The sequence below is a fragment of the Neospora caninum genome, chromosome VIIb (genome assembly GCF_000208865.1).
Source record: "Neospora caninum Liverpool complete genome, chromosome VIIb".
Classification (NCBI taxonomy): domain Eukaryota; phylum Apicomplexa; class Conoidasida; order Eucoccidiorida; family Sarcocystidae; genus Neospora; species Neospora caninum.
In genome coordinates this window covers 1140421-1164925 of record NC_018394.1, presented here as the reverse complement: position 1 = coordinate 1164925, position 24505 = coordinate 1140421, and the positions used below count along the sequence as shown (strand labels likewise).

Here is a 24505-nt window from a genome sequence, read left to right as displayed (position 1 = left end):
TTGTGACGTTTAACTACCCCTTCGTCTTCATCTCCCTTTGACTCTCTCTTTCTCCACGAATCCTCACCTCTGTGGGCCCTCTCTCCACCTCTGTCCCGCCTCCTGCCTTGCCTTGTCGCGGTTTCCCCCCCTCTCTCTGTTTCTCCTTCCGTTTTCTCTCTTGTTCTCCTTTTTTGGTCTCTCTCTTGTTCTCTTTCTCGTTTGCCCCCCGGGTCTAGATGGCAGCCACGTACTCGTCTCCGTCAATTCGCTCCAGGTGGGCGCAGAGGCCGCTGAGTTGGGATGTCGTTCGGTGGATTTGGGCGACGAGGCTGCCTCTGCTTCTTCGTTCTTCCTTGAGAGCAGCCTCAATTCGTCTTCTTTCTTTCTTCATGAGACCGAGGTTTTCTTCGATTCGCTGCAAAAGGATAAACAGCAGCCGCAACTCATGCTCTCCGCGACAGAGAAACAGATTCATTTGCTCTTTCTGCGCCGCGCTCTGCCGCTCGTGGTCCTCCAGAGAGGCCGCCGCGCCTCGCCGCGCGTCCGCCTCCACGAGTAGGGCAGCGCGAGCCTTTGCATGCGCCTCCTTCTCCTTCACATGTCGTCGACGCGCAGCTTGCTCCTCCTCCACCAAGCGCGAAACTTCCGCGTCACACCTGGCAAAAGGACGAAAAAACGGACGAAAAACAAAGATGGGGCGAGAGGCGAGCAGAAACAGAACGAGGCATCGACAAGGCGCCGAGCAAAACAAGACGAAGAAACCAAAACGCGGGCAGCAAAACACAGACAACGAACAGATGAAGAGCAGTCGACAACTTGTCCAAGAATAGACAAACGCGCCTCCCTTGAGTCGAGAGAAAAAATAGAAAAGACAGGAGGTCCCCACCCGGCCTGAGTCTACGCCTTCAGACCAAACGCGCCGACGGTCCCCAGAAAACAGAGAAAACGCGAAAAATCAAGCAACAAACAAAGGACGCGGGAACGAGAATTTTTCTTGACACGTTGCCAAGCACAACGGAGAAACAAAGAGGAAAACAGGAGACGCAAAGACCACCTGAAGATAGCGCCTAGAAAAGCAGCTTCTCGAGCGATCTTCCTACACACAAACGAGCTGCGCACATCTCGACCTATCTCCATATTCAGCAGAAAGATGGATAAACAGAGATTTTCAGATATACACAAATACACCTACACATGTATGTATAGAACGCCATAAGTATACACATATATATGTATATATAGCAGCGGCAGTTATATTCTGCTTGTCTGAACATGAAGGCGACCGCTCCTGCAGGTTCTCTTCACAAAACGGGCCTTGTCTGTTCGTACACCCGGCGCATACGCAGTGGAGTGGCTGTTCCATAAAGGCCGCTTTTCTTCTCCCTGAGGCGCCGAAAGTGTCCCTCCGATATCTTTTTCCACGTACCTGCGAACGTCTGCCTGCCGCGTCTCGGCCTTCTTGAGGAGGCTTGTGTGATTCGTCTGTTCGGAAATCGACGCTCTCAGCCGGTCGAGTTGCCTTTCATGAGATTCGATTTCGCGTGCCGCACTCTCCACGTGCTCTTCCAAACTCAGCGCCTCGTGGTACCGCGCCTCTTCCCCCTCCTCTCCCTCTCCCAGCTTGTCTCGTCGGGTCGCTAAAAGATGCTCCAGAAGGCGAAGAAAACGGAGACACGATTCCCCGCGTGAGGGCGACCACCCCGACGAACTGGCGTTCGGAGAAGGAGGGGTACGGCCTTGATGGCCTTCAGAGACGGAGACAAGATGAAGGAGATCTGGAAGCGTTTGCAAGCGAGGCGGAAGAAGACGGACAAAGGGAGTGAGAGGCGGCCACCTGCTGTCTTCTTCGCTTTGCGCGTTGCCACAGACAGCGGCTGGAGGGTGAGACGACAGAGCTGGACCCGGCGCAGAAGGCGCCTCCGCCGCCCGAGACTCCTGGCGGCGATTCAGTGCATCCGTGTAGGCCTAAAAAGGGACGAGGGACCAAGGGCGGAAACGCGCACACGTGAAAAGCGTTTTGCCCATCGACGCACGAAAGTGAGTCGGACGACAACGCGACAAAACGAAAGAGCAGAGAGAAAGCGACAGATATATATATATATATAGATATATAGATATAGATATACATATCGTTCTTTTGACTGCAGAAACAGACTCTGACCTCGAGAGCCGCAGCGATCTGTCGAACCTCGGCCTCGTCCTGCGTCCTCTGTTGAGTTAGGCGTTGATTTTCGAGACGCAGCTGCTGAAGCCGAAGTTTCTCCTCAGCATGTTTCTCCCGAAGACGATTCAAAATCTGCATGCGGTAGTCGACTTGCTCCTCCAGTTGCTGGCGCCGCTGCGGCGCCGCCGCAATGAGCTGTGGGAACCAAAGGAAAACGCTTTCTTTTAAGGCACCGAGCGACGAAGCAGAGAGACGAAAAGAGAGAGCGTCACGACCAGATGGGGTTCGTGGAAGTTCAAGAACTCACAGAGCCCCTCTGTGTCTCCTTGTCTCGGGCCTCCTCGCTCTTTCCCACCTTTATACCCATCCATCCAGATACGCGTTCTGTCCATCGGGACCACCAAACGCCAGCATCTAGACAGAGAGATACAGATACAGATATAGATATAGATACGGCAAGCTGAATCGAAGTGTACGAATGTGTATGAGGCGCGTAACTTGTTTTCGTTGGGTGAATACGGCAGCACACGTACCTGTTCGACTTCCATCCATTCGTTTCGCGTTCGCATGGCCTCTCTCTTGGCAGCAGTCGTTCTTTCCGTGCATGCCTGCAGGAGTTTGAGGGCTACGAGCTCTTGCTCGCCCTGTCTCTGCACGGCGCGTTTCGTCTCTTCCTCCTTTCGCGCCTTCTCCGCAAGCGAGAGAGAGAGGCGGCAATGGCCTTCATCCATGGCCGCTAGCGCACCAGACAGCGGAAGAATCTTCGACGTGCAGAGATGCTCCACAGAGCTCGCGTACAGGTGCTGTTGTCGGCCGCGAGAAGGGACAAAAAACAGAGACGAAAACGTGAAAAAGCGCATTAAGCGCGCAAAGAGAGGGAGAGGAAGACAGAGAGAAAAAGAGAGAACGAGAGCGGACAAGAAGAGAAAGACACAAACAGGGAGACGCTACAGTACGACCCAAAACGTCGAGAGGCGCTGTACACCTGAGACCGCCGCTACACTTCACGGGAGAGAAGGCAGCGTGGATGATGGCCGCACCCAAAAGCAGGGAAAGGCGAGATCGACACCGGCATCGCGTCTCCCGCCTTTCTACGCACATGCCTTACCAAGCTCTCGAGTTTGCCGCGAGTCGTTGTGAGGAAGTCCACCGCGTGCCTCGTCTGCCTCTTCATCTCCGTTCTAGTTCTCCGTAGTGCCCCAAGTTTCTGGAAGAGCGCCCAGACCTCCTCTTCGCCGTTCCGCTCAAATCGCTTGCCTCGGCCCTCTCGCCTGCCTCGCTTTTCTTCGCTGAGTCCTTCCTCGTTTTCTGCGCCTGGCGCGTCTCTCGCCTGCGGCGACGAGGCATCGGGCAGGCGAGAGAAGGAGACTCCCGAAGAGCTCGGGTCGAGAGGCGCGGCAGAAATGTGGAGGTTCGGACTCCTCTCGCAGCTTTGCGCATGCACAGACGCTTCTTCTCGTCCGTCTTCGCTTCGGTCTCTGGTCTGCGCTTCGCTTCTAGGGCCCTCTGTCTTGCCGCGGCCTCGCAAGTGTCTCTGAATCGCCGCGCCGCGGCCCTCACACGCGGGCCCCCACCGGCGCAGCGGACTTCTCCGCCCAGACACGAGCTCCTCGAGAGACTGAAGAGCCTTTTTCTCCCGTTCGAGGCGGCGCGTCTGCGCGTCGCCTTCCTCCTGCACTTGCTGCATCAGCAGGAGACACGCCGTCACCCGGCCGCGCAGCAGAGAGATGTCCGGACACGAAAACGCAGATGGCGAAGTGCGCCTCGCTGCGTTCTCCTCTGCGTGCCTCGCCTTGTCCTCTTGACGCCCGTCGACGCGCGCCTCACGCTGAGAAGACGAAGAAACGGAGACAGGGAACGAAAAGGACGCCGACGAACCGTTGAGTGTCTGCGATGTTTCTCGCGGCTCCTCGATTCTCTCTGCTGGCGAAGAAGACCGCGTGCGGCGACCGTGGAGCCTCGCCTTCCTCTCGTCGTCGCCTTCCCACTCGCGCGGTGCACTCGCGTCCTCTCCGAGGACTGCGTCTGGTTGGTCCACCGTGTGGTGACGCTGTTCGAACCGTTCCTCCGCTTCCTGGCCTTCTCCGTTCTCTCTCTTTCGGCCCCAGCGCTCTCCTTCTCCCTCGTCTGCCGCTCTGCGTTTCCGGATTTCCCCTCCCTCCCTCGTTCCGCCTGAGGCGTTCTCTGGGAACTGTCTCCCGCCGTCTCCGCTCGCTGCACGCGCGTCCCTGCCTCCCCCCGAAGCCCCCGGCACCAGCCGGCCTTCGCCTGTCTCCGCCGACTCGCCGTCGAAAGCGTGGGCGTGCCATTCGGGCAGCCAGAGGAGCACGAAGGCGACGAGGCGCTGCAGCGTGAGGCTCGGACTCCGTTGAAGGAGGCGGAAGAGAAGCGGGATGAAGCGCCTGCACGAGAGCAAGAGCGAGAAGTAGCTGCGGTGCGGGAGGCTGTCGAGGGCGCACGAGGAAGAGACAGGAAGTTCCGCGGGAAGGTTTCCAGAACACGCCGAGGCCGGCGGGGCGACAGGCGCGAAGAACGCAGGCAAGAGAGAAGAAAGAAACGGAAGGCCTCCCCGTCCCGGCAAGGTCTGCGAGGAGGGCCGAAGACGGCGCGAGTCTCCAGGGGCGCGAGACGAAGTAGACTTCTGAGACTCCCGGTCAGCTCCAGCAAGTCTCGCCGCGCTTTCGGCGCTCTCCACACGCGGCTGCGGCTGAGTTTCAGGCAGGAGCGGGTTCCTGTGGAGCGGCTCTGGGAAATCGCCCGGCGAGCGCCGCGAGGGAGACGGAACAGCGCGCCTGTCTCCCGGAGACAGCGCGCTTGCCAAGACAGCTGCGTCTCGCCCTCGTGGACGCGAAGGCGACGCGCCCGGCACGTAAGCGACTTCCGTCGAAGACTGAGAGGCGGGAATGTGGGAAGAACTCGCTGGCGTGAAGGCAGAAGCAAACGAAGACAAGGAACGAGGTTTTCGACAAATAACGAGCGAGGGTCGGTCCGGTTGTCTGCATGCGCCGGTGTCGCCCAGAACCCGCTTCTCTCCGTCTTCCCTCTCTGCTTCGCGTTTCAGACACGCATACACGGGATTGCCTTGGCTGACGAGGATCCCGAGGAGCCAGCACACAAAGAGGCAAATTTCCATCTCGCATGCAGCCCGAATTTCGCGGGTCTCTTCCTGCTGAACCCCGCTTGGAGACACCGCAGACGCCGGCGACGAGCAACTTCCTGCCTTTTCAGAAGGCGAAAGAAGCGGCGACGACCCCGGGCGAGACGACGAAGAAGAGAGAGACAGGAGAGGAAGCAGGCGAGGCGCCATGGGGCGACTGAGGATGTAGAACAACAGGCCGGAACTCACGCCACGGCTCGGAAGCTGAGGCAAAACGACAGAACGCGAAACGCCAGGAAACGCGAAGTTTTCCAGGACGGGTGCTTCAAATCTCTCGACAGCTTGGAAGCAACACACCAATTAGAGAAGGTAAAGGGAAATGGCACTGGACGGCGGCCCCTATTTACACCTACATCCATGTATGGATATATGTCTGTATGTCTGCATGTTTATCTGCATGTCTGTATGTATGTCTGTATGTCTGTATGTATGTTGGCTCGAAGCACGCCGCGACGCGGAGCCCAGAGCTAGTGTCCTTGTATCGCGCTTGTAGCTCCCTCTCGCATGTTGTTTTCTTTGAATCCGGCCATTTGACTTTCCGTCTCCCACTTGTCTCCCTCGTCGCTTGACGTCTTCCGCCGCTCTTCCCTCGCGGTCTCTCTTTTTCCCGTTCTCAGTCTTCTCACCTCGGCCTCAGCGGGTTGCCTGAGAGCTCGCGTGACCAGGAGGAGCGGCAGTGTGCCGATCGCCTCGGCAGCTTGTTGCGCCCGCGCATGCACATCTTTTTTCGTTCCGTGTCCAGCGTCTAGGGTGTCTCCGCGACTCGCTCGTGGGCGAGACGGAGACGCCGCAGGCGACGCGACTTGCGGCGACTCGGCGAGGCCTAGCGGAGCGAACGAGAGAAACGTGGGTTTCCGCGGCAAGCTGTGGGAGAGAAGCTGCTGAAGGCGAGCGCGTCGCCCGCCGTCTTCCGCGAAGAACGAGGAGTCGCAGGAACGCAGAAGTGAGGCCAGAAGCAGCGCACAGAGGATCCGAGACGAAGTGTCGTGCCGCGACTTGTAGAGCAAAGACAGAATCTCAAGGCCGAGCGACTGGGGACTCGTCAGCGCCTGAAGCGGAAAAGAAAGAGAACGTTCACGGAGACGCGGGTAGAGCGAGAAGCTGAGCGCGGAAATGGAGAGGCATGGCGAGACATCGAAACGAGGGAGATTCTGCGGGGTCACGCGACAGCAGGACCGGGACACCTTTGAACGCAGAGGGGAGGAATCGAGGGGACACGCGGAGAAGCCGGAAGCATGATCGAGCGAGAGGAAGACGCGCGAGAGAGGACCGCCCGGGCACAAAGCAGAAACGACGGATGCGACACAACGAGGGGCGCATCCACCGAGCGCCATACCCCACACTTACGCGTCCGACTCCTACGAGCGGGAGAGAGATCCAGAGAAGAAACGCCACAAAGCAGTGGAGGCGACCCTTGAACGCTCTGCGCAGAGCCTCCTTGGGGAGTCTCAGTGCACCGCGCTGTCGCATCGGAGAAAGGCTGTCGTCCTCTGGAGTGCAGCCCTCGACTCGGTTTTCGCTGCCTCTGCTTCTGGCCCGCCCGCCGGCGCCCGCGGGGCACATGGCGCCGGAGAGGCGAAGGCCTTCCCGCGCAACCCGGCTCGACGAGGAGACAGAGCGCGAGCAAGAAAAGGCGGAGCAGCGGGACGACGCTGAACCCGAAGGGTCCCAGACACCGCAGCTGGCGGCTGCATGCGCGTGGACGTTCCAGTGAGGAGACGCAGGCCTCGAGCCGTGAAAAACGGGTCTTCTCTCGAAACGCGACGCGTGCTCTTTTGAACTTCGGCGGGGCACCGTGTCGCCGTCTTGGCAGATGGCTTCCTCGCCTCGCAGGCGCGCACTCGCAGCCGTGCGCTCCGCGTCAGACCGGCCGTCCCAGTCCCTCGAGCAAGAAGAGACCGAAGAGGGCGAGGCCGCCCGACAGCTGCGTCGCTGGCCTCGGCGTCTCCGCGCTTCCTGCCGCGCGCTCTGCCCCGCCGCAGCGACCCGGAGCGTCCTGTCTCCAGGCACCGCTGACACAGGCAACATGCAGAGGAGCATGCGGCGAGCCGCACGACGACGCAACGCAGACAGAAGAGGCGAAGCTGATGAAAGGTCTTCTTGTTCTTCCGAGAGATAGCTCTCGAGACTCGCGTTCGAGCTCGACTCGGAGTCGTTCGCAGCCTCGTCTCCTGTGGCATCTGTGTCGGCTTCATCGGTGCCGTCGTTCTCTGGCAACGCTGTTTGCCTGTGCACCTGGCTTCCGTCCATCCCGTGAAAGGCTGCGTCTCCCTGTCTCTCCCGTCGGCCTCTCCGCTCGGCGCTTCCTCGGCTTCTGCCAGCCCTTTCGCCTTCCACGACTTCCCCCTCTGCGCCGACTCGCCCCGGGTCGTCCGCCTCACTCAGTTCCCGCGAGTAGCTCTGGGAAGGCTGTCGGCGCCCACTGGAAAGCGACGAGGCTCGATGTCTCCGTCGTTCTTCACTGTGTCCCCTTCTGCTGTCTCTGGACGTTTCTCTGTAGTGGGAACGGTTGCGCGCCGGACGCTTTTGCATTTTCTGCCGGAGAAGATCGCGCAGGCGCAACAGGCCTTCTTTCGACTTCAAAAAAAAAAAGAACTCGTCTGGACACAACTCGACCAACCGGGCGCCGAGGCGCATGCATGCATCGGCCACTTCGATGCGCACCCGCAGATGCTCGTCGCAGTCGACAGTCTGGCCGTCTCCTTGCCCATTTCCCTCTTCTCGCGCGCATACGAAGGGAGCAGACGGCGTTGCATGTCGGTGGGCTCTCCTTCGAAGCCTTCTGCCGAGTCTCTCCACGTATCTGGGCTTTCTTGCTGCCGGACGGAAGGCGACTTCCTCCGCCGGCTCTTCACTTGACTCGCGGTCTGTTTCTCGCCGCCTGTGCATGTTGTCACTTTCTCTCTCCGACGAGGAAGACGCTCCAGAAGCGGAGGCTTCTCTGCGCTGGCGAAACGAGCATGACGTAAGGCCTCTTTCCTCCTGCGCACAAGGGCGCTGTGTGCCGAGAGAAGACGTCGAGGCCCGAGAACTCTGTTTGCGGAAACTCTGCGACCTCGAAAGGTCTCGAGAGATCTCGGCGTTGACCGACGCCGCAGTGTATTCCAGAAGGCGAAACACCAGCTCGAACGCATGCGCTTGAACGAGGAGGGGAAGGAGACAGGGCGGAGACAAAGAGAGAAGGAGACACAGCAGATCGACAACCTGCAGCTGAACGTAGGCGGGGAGATAAGGTCCATCTGCAATCATGCAGAGGAGCCGAAGGACGAACTGAGGGTGACACAAACGCCAGAGTTCCGCCTCGCCTCGCCCTACCGGGAGAATCACGCGCCCTCGCGCCCCTCCTGGAGTGTCTCGATTTCCACGTGCGTCCGCCTGGAGGTGCTCAGAAGTATTCGGCGTCCTCGCCGCACTCGAATCTGAAAAGTCTTGACAGGATGTCGGCGGAGGCTCAGAGAGCGAAGCATTCTCTCCAAGATGACAACGCATCCCCTTGCCTTCTCGCCATGACGAAAGGGGAACCCCACCGTGCGTGTTGGGGCAAGGCCGGATCGAAGACGAGTCGAGGGCGGAAACTGGCCAGCCTCGGTCTCCGGGGTCTGGATAAAGCCACTCGGACTGCGTTCGTGTGGAAGCGTTTTCGACGGCTGCGCCCCCGTCGCCTTCCCTGATGTCCCTGAGGCGCGACAAGCGCTCCGCCTCGTCCCGCAGAGCGCCGCAGACGAGCTCGCGGAGCCTCCACAGCGTCTCCTGCAAAACGCCCAGAGCCGTGGAGTCGTGTCTCCCACTGCGCCTTCGGGCCGGGGCTGTGAGGATGAAGAAGCTCGCGAGTAGAGCAGAGGCGTGGTCCGCCTCAAAGAAGTTCCAGAACGGGGACAGGAGAAAGACCTCTTCGCGGAGAAGAAGCAGATGAAGAAAACGCTCCAGTTCCCTTCGTCTCTCTTCCACAAATGCAGGATCCATGTTTCCAAACAAACGCTTGGGAGGCAGCACAGACACGATGGACCCCTTGGCGGCGCATTCGCCCCGGCACGGGGAGGCGCAGGATCCACTGTAGCCATTACCCAGACCGGGGTGGCTCGGGAACTGCGAAGCCAGAAAAGGATTTAGAGAGCCGTCCGAAGTGAGAGGCCCGACCCCGTCTCCTTGCTCAACAGAGAGAAAACGAACAGGCTGCTCGCCAGCTGAGACGAGGAAAGGAAAGGATGGAGAGCGGTGTGTGTCGCACGCCTCGTCTTCCGAGTCCCTTTCACAGAAAGACGCATTTGCTCCGCAACTCTCCCCCGTGCCTTGGCATTCGTGAGTCTCAGACTGCGAGGGTGGAGAAACCGCCGGAGTCTTAGCACCAAGATACCCCCACGGGCCCGAAGGCGCTGGACTGTCTCCGCCAGCGGGTCTCAAGAGAGCCAGTCCCGGCGTCTGATTGCTCTTTTGTGTCCTTCGAGGGCCAGCCGGAGGGCGAGGGGAAGTCGCACAGAGAACGTGAGCGCAAGGATGAGAAAGAAGATGATCGAGGTCCTGAGCTAAGCGCTGGAAGTCACTGAAGCGTCGGCGAACGGTACGGACCAACCCCATGTCAGAAAACTGCACCAAGTAACTCATATGGGTGAGCCACGCCCCAGAGTTCACCACCTCCGCTCGCGGAATCGTCACAGAGAATGGAATTGGCGCTTCATCGTGGAACTGTTGGGTTGCACGAGACATGTCGCCTTCCTCAAGCGTAGACTCTGTCGAGACGCCTTCGTAGATCTTCAGCATATGCCGGCCTCCGCTATCGATGCCCTCTTCGTGGCGGCCAGCATCGTAGAATGCTGCCATTGTGCCGGCAGGTTCTGGAGTGCTCGCGTCGCAAGAAGAAAAGCGAGAGCGACAACGCTCGATCCAGTCGTGTGAAATGGAACACTCGTGCCGTCCAAGGATCCGTAGAAACGAGAGAAGTGTCACAATACGTCAGGCGACAGGGAGCGCCAACCGAACGATCGGCGGAAAACGTGGTCTAGAAGCGCACTTCCTTGCGCTCGAAATACCTAGTGAAAGGCGGGACAATGAAGTTCTGGAAGGATCATGATCCAGGTTTCCGATGAAGGGTCGCCGGAACGTTGCTCCTTGAACAACCTGAGCCCGTTGCGGGGCAGGACGGCGCGGTTGGCCTAGGCGACATGGCTCTTAGCGTAAAATCACCGCAGCAACGAGGAGACGGGAGCGAAAAAGTAGTTTGAAGGCTGAACGTTCAGATCACGTATCTTTGGCTTCAGCGTAGAGGAAGACACACGACCGGCGGGCCACAGTTATTCATAATGCCTGGGACTGACGGAGCAAACACCTGGACAGAAGTAGGTATGCTTGTTCTGGCCCGAGATTTAAGAGAACAGTTAAAACAGCATCAAAATATCGTCAGCCAGGAAGTCTCCCAATCGTTCACGACGCGGAAGACACAAAAACCAATATTCACGCTGCGTCGAAAGACAGCAGTTGTTGAACACAAAACAATACCCATGGACACACGTGTAGGGCTAGCTTCTGCCAAGTACCAAAACTCGCATAGAAAACCGAAATACAACTTGAGCTTGCGCGAAAAAGGCTTGCAAGGGTTTATTTCCGCATGCGACCTTTTTTTGACCAGCAGCTTTTCGAGCGGTCGGCCTCCGAGATCCCCCGACAGATGCTTGTTGTGGCAGAAAGCGTCAGTAAACACGTTCTTCTGCCACTGTGCACCTTCAATCATCTTCTACAGGGGATTAACTCAGTTCCCCAACAGGTGCACAGCTTCTCTAACGTACGCGCACACGGCAACAACTGGAAAGCGCGTTCCTCATGTCTCCATGCGCCCACCTGGCCCCGGCTTGCTCCATTCTTATCTCCTTTCGTGTGGCGCAGCATTACGCATCTTTCCACAGCGATGACGGGAATATCACCACGTGCACAGCTGTTGATTGTAAATGGGCAGAAGCATAACTGCTAGTGTTTGTGCTTCCTGTTCGGTTGCGTGGTCGGGATCCACTGGCTCGGCATGCGAGTGTCTCGGTCGCGGGGGTCACGCCCAAGGTATCGTAGCGGAACTCCGCACGTGGCCATCGGGACAGACATTTCCAAGAACTCACTTGCAAATATTTTTGCACGGCCGTTTGAATGCAGCCGGTCGTCGAAGGAAATAATAATACCGTGTAGTCAGAAATCAAACGAACGAACGAACTACTAGGTGTACGCAGCAACCTTCGGCTGGCGGTAGCGGTCCACCGCACCGTGAACAGTCCGCTACGTCTGTATCGCAGGAACGGGAGGCGTTTTCATGCACTCCAGGGAAATAAGGAAGCATTAGCAGGGCCAGCGTTAACTTTCACTGTCTGTGTGGTTCAATATACAGGCAGCCCGCAATAGGATGATACATCATTGTAACTATGGATAGCGGTGAACATTCCGCAACATGCACGGGGTAATCACCACAAAAGATATCTCAGAAAGCTCCGGATGGTTTGATCAAGCTTGTTAGGGAAGCAGCTTCTGGTTTGATTAGGTCAGCAAGTGGAGTAAAAAATTCGCCTGTCTGCGCTGTGGAGGTCGGTATCCTCATGGGGAGCCCCTGGAACGTCGGCCCGGCCTTGGGCAAATTTTCAAAACTAAACGAGTCCATGTCCGGGATTAAATCCTTAAGTCCGGAAAGGACAGTGTCCATCTCGCCAGAATGTGGGAGCTTTGCCATGAAGTCGTTACTTGAAAACTTTGGGATGTCGGCAATACTGGGCATGTCCGCAAGCCTTGGCAAGTCTGCCAGCCTGGGCATGTCGCCAATTGTGGGCAAGTCTGCAAGCTTTGGCATGTCAGTCATGTTTGGCATGTCTGACAACTTGGGCATGTCAACCATCCTGGGCATTTCTGGGAACTGAGGCATGTCAACCATCCTGGGAATTTCTTGGAACTGAGGCATGTCAACCATCCTGGGCATTTCTGGAAACTGAGGCATGTCAACCATCCTGGGCATGTCTGACAACTTTGGCATGTCCGCTATTTTTGGCATGTCCGCAAGTTTTGGTAGTTCGGATAGCTTCGGCATATCTGCCAGAGTTGGAAGGTCAGAAAATTGCGATAAGTCTGCGAGCTTCCCCGTTTGCCTTTCTGGGGCACTTTTCTCAAATTCTGTTGGCTTATCCATTGCTTCTGAAAACACTTCGGCTCCTGTGACGTTCAAAACGGAACTGTCTGAGGTTTTGTTGAACACACCCTAAAGCTCCTTACCTCTGACTCCCGCGGTTGCTGCCACGAAGGCTACGGCAACAACGATGCAATTCATCGGGCGACCCATTTTTGACTATCAACCACAAATCAATCCAGGTGAACGAAAGGGACTGCGTCGTTACGAGTATCCGATCAGTCAACAAGAGTTTTACCAAACGTTGCACCAGAACAGAACAGCGACAGCAGATGGTTTGCCTACTGATACAAAACAGACTTTTTGGACACTGAACGACAAGCTGTGGTGGAACGAGACTTCCCCAGGTTTGCGTGGCGGAGTCGTTGTGTCTGTACACTAGAGCGTCACAGAAATGAAGTAACCTCTTTTGCGAGGGTAGACACCACGTTCGATAATCGAGTGTAAGAGGCTTATGCATTCCTGCTACTGCATTGGGACTCACTGCGTAGAGGATTAACGGTGTCTGGAATTTGTGTGTGTGCACAGAAATATGTCATTCAGGAACAGCATACACTGCCGCATTTTAAACCGAGCCAGAGCAGACGGCGCCACGGTGGCCGCCGACGTATGACGGTGTTACCGTAGGCATTGCCCTGACGATGCCTCCAGAATTTCCAGGTCAGACACAGAAACAACGACTCAAAGGCCGTGCGGTTGACCGCCTCAATAGACACTTCCCCTGCTAAATGCTGCAGGACTTGTTCTTTTCCTATTTTGTGTTTGCCTACTACTTGATACACATAGAACGAGCCACTTGAAGACTTTTGTTGCCAGTGACGTATACTTAGGTTAGAAAGGCAACAGCAGGTGACCTGCAAGCAAGGGACTGCCACAGTGTTCGATAGGGCAGAACTGTCCTATTCTGGCATGTAAACAGCAGTGTACACATGAGTTGAACGCGCAACATGGCGGCTGCAAACACCCTCGCATTTTCCTCGTAATTTCTCTGCGGCGTCACATGCTAGGACGTCAACGCAGGCGCACTCATCTAGTGTACGTCCTTACGCATTCCCAGCCCGCATCTTGGGCCGCAAATCTCGTGCAGATCGTGAAAGTGCTCTGCGTCATTAGCCCCGTGGAGTTGTCCGCCGAAGTGTATTCCGTGGACTGATCCAGCTTGCCGTGCAGGAAAGAGGGTGACGGGGAGTGGGAAGAAGGAATCCTACTCTTTATGATTCATATTCACTGAAGAGTGGCCTATTGACCACATCTCAATAACTGACAGGTCATCGCAAAACTGAGTTAAAGCTAAGCCAGAATTTTACATGCGCCTCAATCAGTTCCTGTACTTTAGAGTATCGAAGGTCGGCGTCAAGTTCTTCAGGGACCAGTTGACGGCCAGATCTAATGTGAGGTAGTAACCATCGTTGTTTCCGGAGAAAAAAATTAACAAGAGGGTTCGGTGACAATGCGTAGATGCGTTACGTACGGAAGCAGACGGGGAAAAAGCTTCAATAGTGGATCGGTCCGCCGATGGCCCGACCCCCATAGGAATTCAATTTGCCGAAGCTCCCTGTTCTGAGTTTGGGTCTTGTATAACAATAAGCACGTAATCTTTGTCTGGTGCAACCAGAATCTCATGCTTTTTAGATCTCACCCGCAAAAACGTCAGATCATTCTGCAGCATTCCAAAACCACACACAAGGTACGGTAGAATAAGAGCACCAGAGAAGATCGCAAAAGATTCTGTAGCGTTGCGTTGCTTATGGTAGTTCAGAACTGAAGAAGCGTCACTTATGGCTCACCTGTGGGTCAAGATCTCTGACAACAGATCTGGCCTTAGCAGCCAACTGGGAAATCAGTGCCGAGTATTGGGCAGTAGTCTGGCTATCCAGAGTTGACCTGATTGGTACGCCATCGCTGTTGACGATGACAATGCCACAGACGCCCTTGTGCGTCTTGATACGATTCAGAGTCTCTTCTACTTCTGACTGTACGCACATCACACCGTTTCAAATCTGTGCCAGACCGCATATCCATTTACCGGCGGGTCAACCCATTGAGAACGATATTAAAGGTTACCGCGAGACAGTTGAAAAGCTTTTCACGTAGCTATACAAGGGTCGGTTTGCGTTTTGCCGCGTGAGACGACACTCATCACGAGAAACCAATATCGCCTACAGCTACACAATAACTTCATATGGCCGTAAACCCGTGTTAACCCTCTCCACAGACGGCTACGACCCTCCTGAAATCACCCTGAGAATAGTTCTGACGCGTCTTTTGAATCATGTAAACATGAGGGAAGAAAAATGGAATGTCGGTTCCTGCCTTATCCCCTCCTCCTCCTCCTAGTGCGTCCGGCCCAGTACCGTTGGGGCACAAGCTGTGGTGTTGCACAGACAGAATCTCCATGGGCCAACTATGCGCCAACCGCCCAAACACTCGGCCAATCTTGCACTACGAATTGAAGGGTAGGGTTCGATGTCAGTGAGGGTTGAGGAAGGCCGGCGAGTTCGTGGGAATCCTGGTGTCGGATGCCATCTACCACGTGAAGACAGAGAGGAAAGTCAGAGGTGGGCAGATCTATGTCGTCCTTCCTCGCGGATACATCGACGACCGGTGTCACCGCCCGGCCACCAGTCGGTGTCAACAAGGGCCACGGCTTTGCACTACAATGTACCCGGGAACCAAGACGATGCTCACCATCTTTAAAAGAAGCCCGTCGCTAGTTGCCGCCGACGCTTAATGACCTCGGAGTCTCAGATAGCATAGAAGCAGGTCCCAGGCACGTGCGAAGGTGATGACCTCATGAGACAAATACGCTCTGCGTGATTATTCTGGAGGCGGACCTCGATCACGATACGACAAGGTATCGTTTACTCGACAGTCCCGAGGGTCCCCGAAATCTAGATTCCAGCAGCCAGAACGTTCTGACACCAGTTGTAAAATGAAAAGCCGTTGTTGACAGAGCAGAGGCCCAAGAAGCAATGTATTACGAACGACAGCTCAACATGCTTCTGAAGGGCTTCTGGTACATATTTGACGACGGTCAGTCTACGGTGAATGAAGGAATTCGGCAAGTGGATGTCCCAGACGAACGTCTGTGAATCGACGGCCGAAACTGACGGGGCAAGGACAATCGCCTTGGAATCGTTCCACAGGCACTACACAGCTGTATTGAGGCTGAAAAGACGCATCGTCTCTCAGCATGTTAGCCACCGAGTCCCTGGGAAGAAAAGGTGCACTGGACGAACAGATGTTGCAGCTCTTTTTTCGATGCATGAGAGAAGTTTCTTGTGATTCGCGTGCTGCTGACAGAATCTGCTGGTGCAGCCATGCCTTATATACGGACACACCTATCCGGTGTCAACGGCCGGAGTCCCATCGCCGACGACCTGTTTCTGGGTCACCCTCCTGTATGGCACGCTGAGACCGTTAACAAATGGAGAGTGTAACGAAAGTTCCTTCGGCCTCTGCGAGAAGCATTCATCAAGAGACTGCAAGTGACACACACGTTGTGAGTAGATGGGCACGGGAAGGAGACTGTGTGTCTGTGTAGTCCTTGCCGGTGATCTGCGCCACCGGCACGTGCCTGTCCATTCCGCTGACACGGGCGTCACGCTGGCCTGTACGCATGTGTCGAGTCGAAGAGTAGGTAGGCCGACGCGCTGGAACGCGGTTGTATCGGCTGTCACTTGCCCGCTCATCGATTCCGAATGAAGCAACGTTCCCCGCCTTTCACCACGTAGGTCTTTCTACGGCAAGTTCTCTCCTGCAGTGTAGAAATTTCACGGCCCGACTTGTCTCCCCGCAATATTTGCAGACGGTGCAACGGCTTCTGTACGCAGCACCACTTTCTTCAGCGTCATCGCGAACCGTCCCCCTCTTCCATCGGGGCTGCGTGCCTTAGTTTTTCTTCCGTTTCCGTCATGAAATGCATGGATCGGGAACCTCGAGGCGCTTGACTGTTGGCTCTTATTATCGTCACCCCGCCCGTCGGGCCCTGTCCTGACTGGACGGAGTTTGGTTCCGTCATACATTCTGCCAATGCCGTCCCGGATTCTTCTACGGGAGCTGGTTGTGCGTTCTGTACTGACACAAACTGGCAAATACGCGTCTTTTGCCCTTTCCTGCTTCGTCAACTGGATGCCACAGGCGGCCGCAGCGTAGCTGTAGCAACCGCCTGCCTTCGTTGGCCGCTTCTTTCCGCCGACGGATTGCCGGCCTAGCTACTTTGTCACACATTTTCTGCACGGCCACCCATTTGGCATTTCTGTGTCCATTTTTTGTAGCGGGAAAAGGTGCGCTGGGTGCCCACCCCGCCTCCCAATTTTTGCGCGGGCCTTTTCACCGCCGACTCGTATCCCCGATGGCCCAGAGCTGTGGCTTTTCCTTGCGTGAGAACAAAGCTAACCCGTGCCTCTTGCTGTGGTGTCTTCTAGAAAGCACCAGAATTTGTGCGGTGCGTCTCTGCTGATTCCCTCAGAAAGCGGATTTCGGCTCTCTTTCGCCGCTGCTGGACAGTCGTGTTCGTGTGTACGTACAGAGATGTTTACTAAGTCGACCTACGAACACGGTCAACGCGTACAGATTTTTTCCCCTGTGCCCTCGCGCAGCAAGTGAAGTTACCGGTCGGTGTCTACTGTAACCTTTTTCTGCGACTGGGAGAGGCTTCCACCACTCTTTCGTCCAAAGCTTGGAAGGTGTTTCCTCGAGCGCCAACGGGCTGATTCACACTGGCAGTGTTCTGCAAGGGTCTTCAGCCGGACGGTGTCGCTCAGAACTGACAAGAGCATCCTCTCGGTGGAACGGTACATGGGACTGGACCGTTTGTCGACTTTACCGGTTGTGCCTTTCGTCCCTCCTTTTTCCTCCAAGCCGTGCCTCGGTCAGCGTGCTGCGGCTACGTGCGGCTCGTTCGATGGCCCGCTAGAAGACTTCACGGACCGAAAGTCGCCTACGACAACCGCCAGAAAAGGAGGGACTGAGTGGGCAGGAGAGGGGGCTAGGGGGAGAGCGAGAGGACCAAGGAGAAATGAATCTTCTGCTGTAGGGAGTTGATTTCGACAGTTTTTCTGTACACTTGGACAGAGATGGGGAACGCTCTGAAGCGGATGGTCTTCCAGCCTCCGTCCCAACCGACGTACGAGTGCGACTCGAGGTTTATCTGGCTCACCACTCGAAGACGCCAGCGAATCCCGGCCTTTTTCATCGACATGTAAGTTGACTTGGATATGTTGCCTTCAACTCCCGCCCTCCGTCATCGCTGTTTCTGCGCGGTCTTCTGCTTGTTGCTCGTCTTCCGCGTGTTCCTCCCCGTTGGTTCCCTCCCTTCACCTTGTGATTTCCTCTTTTCGTTTGCTGTTGTGCAGCAAACGAACCTTCTATCTACGAAGTCTGCATGTTCAACATGCTCCTTTTTCTGAGATTTTTCACATGCATCTTTTATTGCGCATTTCTTGGTGTTTTGTGGGTCACCAGAGGGGCAAATCTCACAGTCATTTTCAGCCACGGGAATGCCGAAGATATCGGCATGGTCATTGAGTACTTCAAGGAGGTCGCCTGTCTATGGAACTGCAACTTTTTCGTCTACGACTATGTCGGTAGGTCTCCATCTGTCTCTGTGTTCACGGCCTTCCATTGCCCCCGGGTTTGCTTTCTCGCCTTGCCCAGTCGTGCTATGCTTCCATTATTTTCTTGCCTTTTGTTCGTTTGCTCCTTGTTGCTGACTGTGTATCTCTCTAGGCCATCACTTCATCTCGCCGTGGAGTCTTTCCTCACGTGTTTCGTTCGCCGCTTCTCTCACTCGTTTCCTGTCGTTTCCTTTCTTCCACTGTCTTGTATTCCTCCACTTTGCCTCTCTGAACCATGTGCTTTTGTGTCGCGGGTGCCTCGTCGCGAACCGAGCGTTTGCTTATGCCGACAGATCGAGACATGCGTGGCAGCTACGTTCGTTCTCTCCCATTTTTACTTCTTAGACAACAAAAACAGTCTCCCCGCTCTGTCATCTAGAGAAGGATCCCTGTCCCCTCTCCTCTCGTGTCTTCCTCGTTCTCGCCTTGATTCTTTTTTTGGTTCCTTCTTCTTTCGCGCTGTTACATCCCCGGTGTCGTTTTCGGTTCTTTTTCTTTGCCTCTCCAGGCTACGGGCACAGCTCAGGGAAGCCCTCTGAGCAGGGCGTTTATGACTCCATCGAAGCAGCGTTTGATTATCTGACCCAGCAGCTTGGCATGCCGGCTGCATCAATCGTCGCTTATGGCCGATCTCTCGGTAAGAACAGAAAAAGAGATTCCGTTCCTGTTCTTAGCCGCAGGCAAAACAGAGATAGATGCTGCATACAGATGTCCACCAGAGTGTGGGGTTGCCCAGTTCCTCGTTTCTCTCCTGTTCTCTCGTTTTCTCCTACTTCCTTTTCTTTCCCTTTTCTCTTTGGTTTGCAAAGCCTGCCCTATCGCTTCCAGGCTTCTCTGATCCCGCTTCCTCTCTGCGTTGTCGACGCCGCGTCTCTCCGTTTCCTTTTTCTTCCAGGCACAGGCGCTTCCTGTCATCTGGCGTGTAAACATAAGCTTGCGGGAATGATTCTCCAGAGCGGGCTGACCTCCATCCACCGTGTGGGGCTGAACACCCGCTTCTCGCTTCCAGGAGACATGTTCTGCAACATTGACAAAATCGGCAAAGTCGAGTGCCCCGTCTTCATCATCCACGGAACCAAAGACGAAATCGTGCCCGTCCACCACGGAATGGTACGAGACGAGACGCGCCTTGCACACAACTCACGCCTCATCCAAGCAAACACACACAACCCCCACACACACAGACAGTCACGCATTCGTGACTCTCTCCATATCGATTTGCATCCATGTGTCCTTTATATCTATATCTGTATATAGATCATTATCTATCCACATATATGTATATATATAAATATATATACATATATGTATATCAGTATGTATCTATCCGTATATATGTCAAATCTATCTGTATCTGTTTATATGGATATCAAAGGAATTATCGAGATGCCTCTCTCTGCCCGTGCGTCCCCGTGCTTTTTGCAGGAACTGTACAATAGATGTCCCGTGAGTGTGACTCCGTACTGGGTGGAAGGCGGCGGCCACAACAACTTGGAGCTTCTGGGCCGGCGAGCGTTCTACGAGAATGTCGCGCGCTTCCTCAAATTCATTCGGGCCCGAAGTACCCAGCTAGAACTTCGTTCTCCAAATACCCTCTGTTCCTCGGCGAGTCTCAGTGCGCGATAACGTCCGCGCGAATGCAGAGACGCCTGTGTGACCACGTAAAGAGCGAGAGAGGCGCCTCCCAGGCGCACCGTCTGCCATTCTCAGCCAGGCTGCAATCCTCTCTGTCTTTCTGCGGTGCTCGTGGCTGTAGAGAAAGATCGCCTCACCTACGGTTTCACCTATATATACAGATGGAAGCATGTGTGCAGTAAGGATATACAGAGTGTGCATGTGTGGGCAGATAGGCGCAAGAGCGGGGTCTCCGGCTCTGACGCAAAGTGTGTGAAAGTGTGAAGGCTGGTCGGGAGGAGAGGCAGGCGAGAGACGCGAGGACTTGGAGAAGGGGAACACAGCTGCTGAGCAGGCAGAGGTGGATGCGGGCGTCGGAACATAGCGTGGAAAAACAGAGGCGCCGGGAGGTGAAAAAGGGGGAATGAAAGGCGCGGCGCTCCAGCGAGGAGGCTCTGGAGTCGCGAAGCGAGAGGTGAAGAAAAAAGCTGAAAGGTGACAGGTTCGACGTGGGAAAATGTGCTTTCTGGCGCCTCTCCAGTTCCGAGACGACAGGGTCTTTGGGGCAGCCGGAAGACAGGGAAAAACGAGCGTTTTCGGATGGAGGCGAAAGGTTCGGTTCAGGGACTTGTGTTTCTCAGGGTATATAATAGGCGCAGCAGGGAGCTGCGGACGACTTCGATCTTTCGCTCGGACGGTCGCCCCGTGTCGGGTGCCCCCCTCTGTTTCTCAGATTTCGAGTCCATGCACATATTTTGCTTCACGCTAGGCTGTGCCGGTCTACGGGACACGCAGAACGTTGTGGAGACGTCTGCGTGTGTGTCTTTGTGACTCGTTCGAGTCTTGTACAGTGGCGTATCCTCTCGCGTTCACGGAGGAGCCGTGCCTCTTCTGTCGCGCAGGGATGTGCTCGCGAGTAACGGCTCTCCATTGTGTCTCAGATTTCTTTGTCGAACGAGAAGATGCGTGCGTCTTTGTCGAGGGGTGTGTAGATGGCCACATGCATTCAAAGAGCGTCGGATTGGCAATGGATGCATTGCATTTGCGCTTATGGGCGCTCCAGTCTTTTTTTCGAAACAATTGTGTACGGTCGCATGCGTGCCATGCGGCACGTGATTCTTCGCGTTGGCGGTCCTCGTCGCGTCCCCTGTTTCTGAATGTAGAACAGGCGGCATGGTGTGCATGTTGTCTTTTTGTGGGGTCTGCTCTTCCGTGTAAAGAAGTGGAAACGATCCTGCGTCTTTTCTTGCAACTCGTCACAGGTTTGTGGAACGATCGGAAGCTACATCCAAAAGCACAGGCCGCTTTCGCTCTTCCTCCCAGCGCGAGGGCCTCGGACACCAGAAAGGAACTTCCTGCTTTTCTGCGTGTTTCTGTCTTCGCTCTGATTCTTACTCGTGGTTCGCTGCTCTTCGTTGTCGTGTCGCTCGCTTTTGCCAACCTGCGGTGTCCCCCGGCCGGATTGGTTCTTTCTTCTCTGCGGGCCGAGAGTTCACGCCCTCCTTTGACACCAAAACCAGCCGCGAAGAAAAAGAGGCGAACCAAAAAACCAAGAGTTGAGGGCAACGCCTCTAGACATGTACCTGTCTCCCGCCGCGACAAAAGACGAAAAAACGTTTCCTGCACTGCTCTCCCTTCTTCACTGTCGCCTTCACGAAAGCCTTCACAAGACACCACACCGGCAGTGTAGAAAAGGACACTTCTTTCTTCCCTTTACACTCGCTCTTCCCTGTGCAATCTCTCATCCCTTTACACTCGCTCTTCCCTGTGCAATCTCTCATCTCCTTACACTCGCTCTTCCCTGTGCAATCTCTCATCCCTTTACACGCGCTCTTCCCTGTGCAATCTCTCATCCCTTTACACTCGCTCTTCCCTGTGCACTCTCTCTTTTCGTTTCCTGCTTCGTTGTCTCCTCGCACTGTTTCTTGCCGTGCCCGCTCTCTGCGCGGATAATGCTCCTTCTCTTCGCTGGCCTCTCGGTGGCATGGGAGGACAGTGTCTCTCCTTTGCTGTCTCTCGAAAAGACACACTGAAAAAGCTGGAGAGCGCGAAGAAGCACAGTGGGGCCAACACGGGGAAAAACGCCCGCGCGAACGGGACCAGAAAAGAAGATCATAGTCCCCGAACGAAAAGCGGAAATGTGTACGCTCTCATTTCTCCCGAAAAAGATAAAGGTAGACACTTACATCCCAAACCCCCAGAATGGCTCTTTCTTAGCTTGTTTCTTTCGGATTTTCCTGATCTTTTCACTACCGTCCACAGTCTTCGTCTCCACCCTCGACCTCTCTATCCCTTCTTCTTCTGTTTTCCCTTCCTCTCTTTCTTCGCTTCCTTCCTCTCTTTCTTCGCTTCCTTCCTCTCTTTCTTCGCTTTCTTCATCTCCGTCTTCGTAATCTTCCTCGCCCTCGTGTTGCGGGGCCCGGACGCCGCTGCACGCTTCGCAGATGGCCTTCCACAGCTCGGCGATGCCTTGTCCTGCGGCGGCGGAAGTGAGGAGAACTTGAATGGGGCCTTCCTCTTTGGAGCTTCTCTTTCCAGGCGCCCGAAATCCCTCGATGGCGGGCAGCGCACGCGCCGCGTTCTTCTTCGCTTCCTCTGCTTCCTGCCTTCGAATCCTCTGGCCCTCTTCCCCCTCGAGACCATGCATAACGCCGACGCGCTTCTCCCTTGACGCCGACGCCGAGGGTGTCTCCGCCTCGCCTGCCGCTCCGGCATTCGTTTCGTCCTGCGGCGCTCCTTCGTCAGTGGCAGCTCCACGCGCCCCGGGTGTCTCCCCTTCGCTGCCCCAGGCGCTGCTGGAATCTTTGTCTGTTTGCCGTTCTGCGGTTTCTGCCCTCGCCGGCGCGCCGTTTGCTTCCGAGACGCGCGCCGCCGAGAGGAGCGCAGGCGAGACGTAGTTGAATCTTTTCACCGCCGGCGGCTCCTCTCGGGCCGCCTTGAGGCGCTGGAGAAGCGGCGGCAGGCTGAACAGCTTGGGATAGAAGGACAGCTGGTTCAAAAGATTCTGTGAAGAGCACAAAGCGCAGGGAGTTTGAGCGTGAAATCTGGAAAGCCGGTGCTCGGTGGAGCAGCGAGTTGAACGACGCGAGAGAAAGGAATGCGGCAGAGAGAAACCAGTCTGAAAAAAAGACAGACGCGCCCAAAGAGAGACAGACGCGCCCAAAGAGAGACAGACGCGCCCAAAGAGAGACAGACGCGGCGCCTGGGTGCAGTGGACGCGTGCGAAAGATCCACGAAAACCCACGTGAAGACAAGTCACGCTGGGCACCGCCACAAACAGCAAATGGAAACCCAGACGGCGACGAAGGCAACGCCCTTCAAGGTGCGCACACGCGCCCGAGAACAATCGGGAGACTTCAATCAGAGGAGTGGTGCCTTGTTTCGCCGTTTCTTCTCTCGTTTTCCAGTGCAGGCGAGTGCGCAGATTCCGCACAGAATCCCTGAGGCACAGAGAAGCAGAGACACGGAGACGCAAATGCGACCAGAGGTGTTTCGTGTACATAGCAGTGTTTACATCGAGATGTTTTGGAGCGAGGCAGTCTGCTTTTGTGACGACGAGGAGGGTCGGGACGCTCTGGGCGACGAGCCAGCGGAGTAGGTCTGCGTCGTGGTCTTGGATGCCTGCTCGGCCGTCGACGAGGATGAGGAAGAGGCGTAGTTCGTTCCGTTTCTCCACGTAGAGTCTCACGTTTTTGCTCAGGCGCTGCGACTCCTGCGCTGAAAGACCTCTGGTGAAGCCGTAGCCGGGAAGATCCGCAAAGACCAGCAAACCGCGGTCGCCCGAGCTCGTCAGAGGCGCTTTGGCCCGCGGTGCCTGTCCTGCCACCCGCGCCCCTCCTCTGGACTTTCCGCCCTTCTTCTGGACTCCAGCACAACTCGCTGGATTTTTCGCGCCGCCGAAAACCTCGTACAAGTTGATGCTCCGCGTGCTTCCAGGTCGTCGCGAGACCCGAGCGAAATCCATCGCACTCGCGCCGCGCACTGCCTTCGACGCCCGCCGGTGCCGCTGCGCCTGGGTGTATCTACACAGCGCGTTCAACAGCGAGGATTTCCCCACGTTGCTTCTGCCCAAGAAGGCTACTTCGGGAAGCCCCAGACGCGGCAGCGCCAACCCTTCGAGAAGGCGGGCCCGCAGAGACACTCGATTCACACCGGAAGGCGAAGATGGACCGCCGTCCTCACCCGCGATCCACAGATCGCTTTGTTCTTTTTCTTCTGCAGAGTCTTCGAAGACGTCTACGACCTGGCAGCCTTCGGGCTGTTCGTTCTCGCCTTCGGTGCCTTCGCACTGGTCTTCCTGCGCTCGTCTCGCCGCCCGTCTCTCGCGTTTTGTTTCGTGCCGCAACCCAGTGTCTCCCGGTCCGATCTCTCCCCGAGGGCGTTTGCTGAGTTTCGCGGGCCGCTGCGCATCGCCCTCCGGCCCGGTCCAGGCTTCGCCTTCCCCTTCCGCGCCTTCCCCTTCGGCAGCAGTCGTTGCGCGCGGTTTCGGCAACGGAAGGCCGAAGGATCCGAGAAAGCGCACGCCCGAGACGAGCGAAGGCCGAAGAACGCCGGCGGGCAGCCGCACGAGTGCACTGCCGCGCATCACGCTCAAGGCTGCGGAAATCGGAAGGCCCAGCGGGAGCGCAGGGCGCGAAGGCGAGTCGGAAAACAAATCGGCAAAGGAGCTGGAAGAGCCTGGCGAGAGCCGCTGGAACGCTGCACGCAGCCACGGCGGAGGCAACCGAGAAAGAAACGAAGAAGCGGAAGAAGAGGAAGAGGAAGAAGAGGAAGAAGAGCGCGGCGGAGGAAGGGTCGGATGAGGCGGAGGGGGAAGGTGTGGG

The 24505-nt window shown here is 56.1% G+C and overlaps 5 protein-coding genes across 5 annotated transcripts; 1 reads left to right on the top strand and 4 right to left on the bottom strand.

The window, feature by feature from the left end:
- Positions 1-214: 214 nt before the first annotated feature.
- NCLIV_025370 (putative PX domain-containing protein) lies at positions 215-10121 on the bottom strand (the record flags this gene model as incomplete). Its single annotated transcript, XM_003882732.1, has 7 exons — positions 215-638; positions 1409-1947; positions 2144-2341; positions 2680-2949; positions 3255-5507; positions 5930-6352; positions 6651-10121. 7 exons carry the CDS (start codon positions 10119-10121, stop codon positions 215-217), a joined length of 7578 nt encoding a protein of 2525 aa, XP_003882781.1.
- Positions 10122-11757: 1636 nt separating this feature from the next.
- On the bottom strand, positions 11758-12603 carry NCLIV_025360 (hypothetical protein; the record flags this gene model as incomplete). The annotated part of the gene is made up of 2 exons (XM_003882731.1): positions 11758-12356; positions 12537-12603. 2 exons carry the CDS (start codon positions 12601-12603, stop codon positions 11758-11760), a joined length of 666 nt encoding a protein of 221 aa, XP_003882780.1.
- A 1384-nt stretch (positions 12604-13987) lies between these two features.
- Positions 13988-15141, bottom strand: NCLIV_025350 (hypothetical protein; the record flags this gene model as incomplete). Its single annotated transcript, XM_003882730.1, has 3 exons — positions 13988-14110; positions 14238-14423; positions 15139-15141. 3 exons carry the CDS (start codon positions 15139-15141, stop codon positions 13988-13990), a joined length of 312 nt encoding a protein of 103 aa, XP_003882779.1.
- Positions 15142-17528: 2387 nt separating this feature from the next.
- On the top strand, positions 17529-19694 carry NCLIV_025340 (hypothetical protein; the record flags this gene model as incomplete). Its single annotated transcript, XM_003882729.1, has 5 exons — positions 17529-17653; positions 17917-18038; positions 18577-18705; positions 18964-19178; positions 19494-19694. The coding sequence occupies 5 exons, from the start codon at positions 17529-17531 to the stop codon at positions 19692-19694; spliced, it is 792 nt and encodes a 263-aa protein (XP_003882778.1).
- A 2170-nt stretch (positions 19695-21864) lies between these two features.
- Positions 21865-24267, bottom strand: NCLIV_0253 (GTP-binding conserved hypothetical domain-containing protein; the record flags this gene model as incomplete). The annotated part of the gene is made up of 2 exons (XM_003882728.1): positions 21865-22686; positions 23197-24267. The coding sequence occupies 2 exons, from the start codon at positions 24265-24267 to the stop codon at positions 21865-21867; spliced, it is 1893 nt and encodes a 630-aa protein (XP_003882777.1).
- Between the last annotated feature and the right edge of the window lie 238 nt (positions 24268-24505).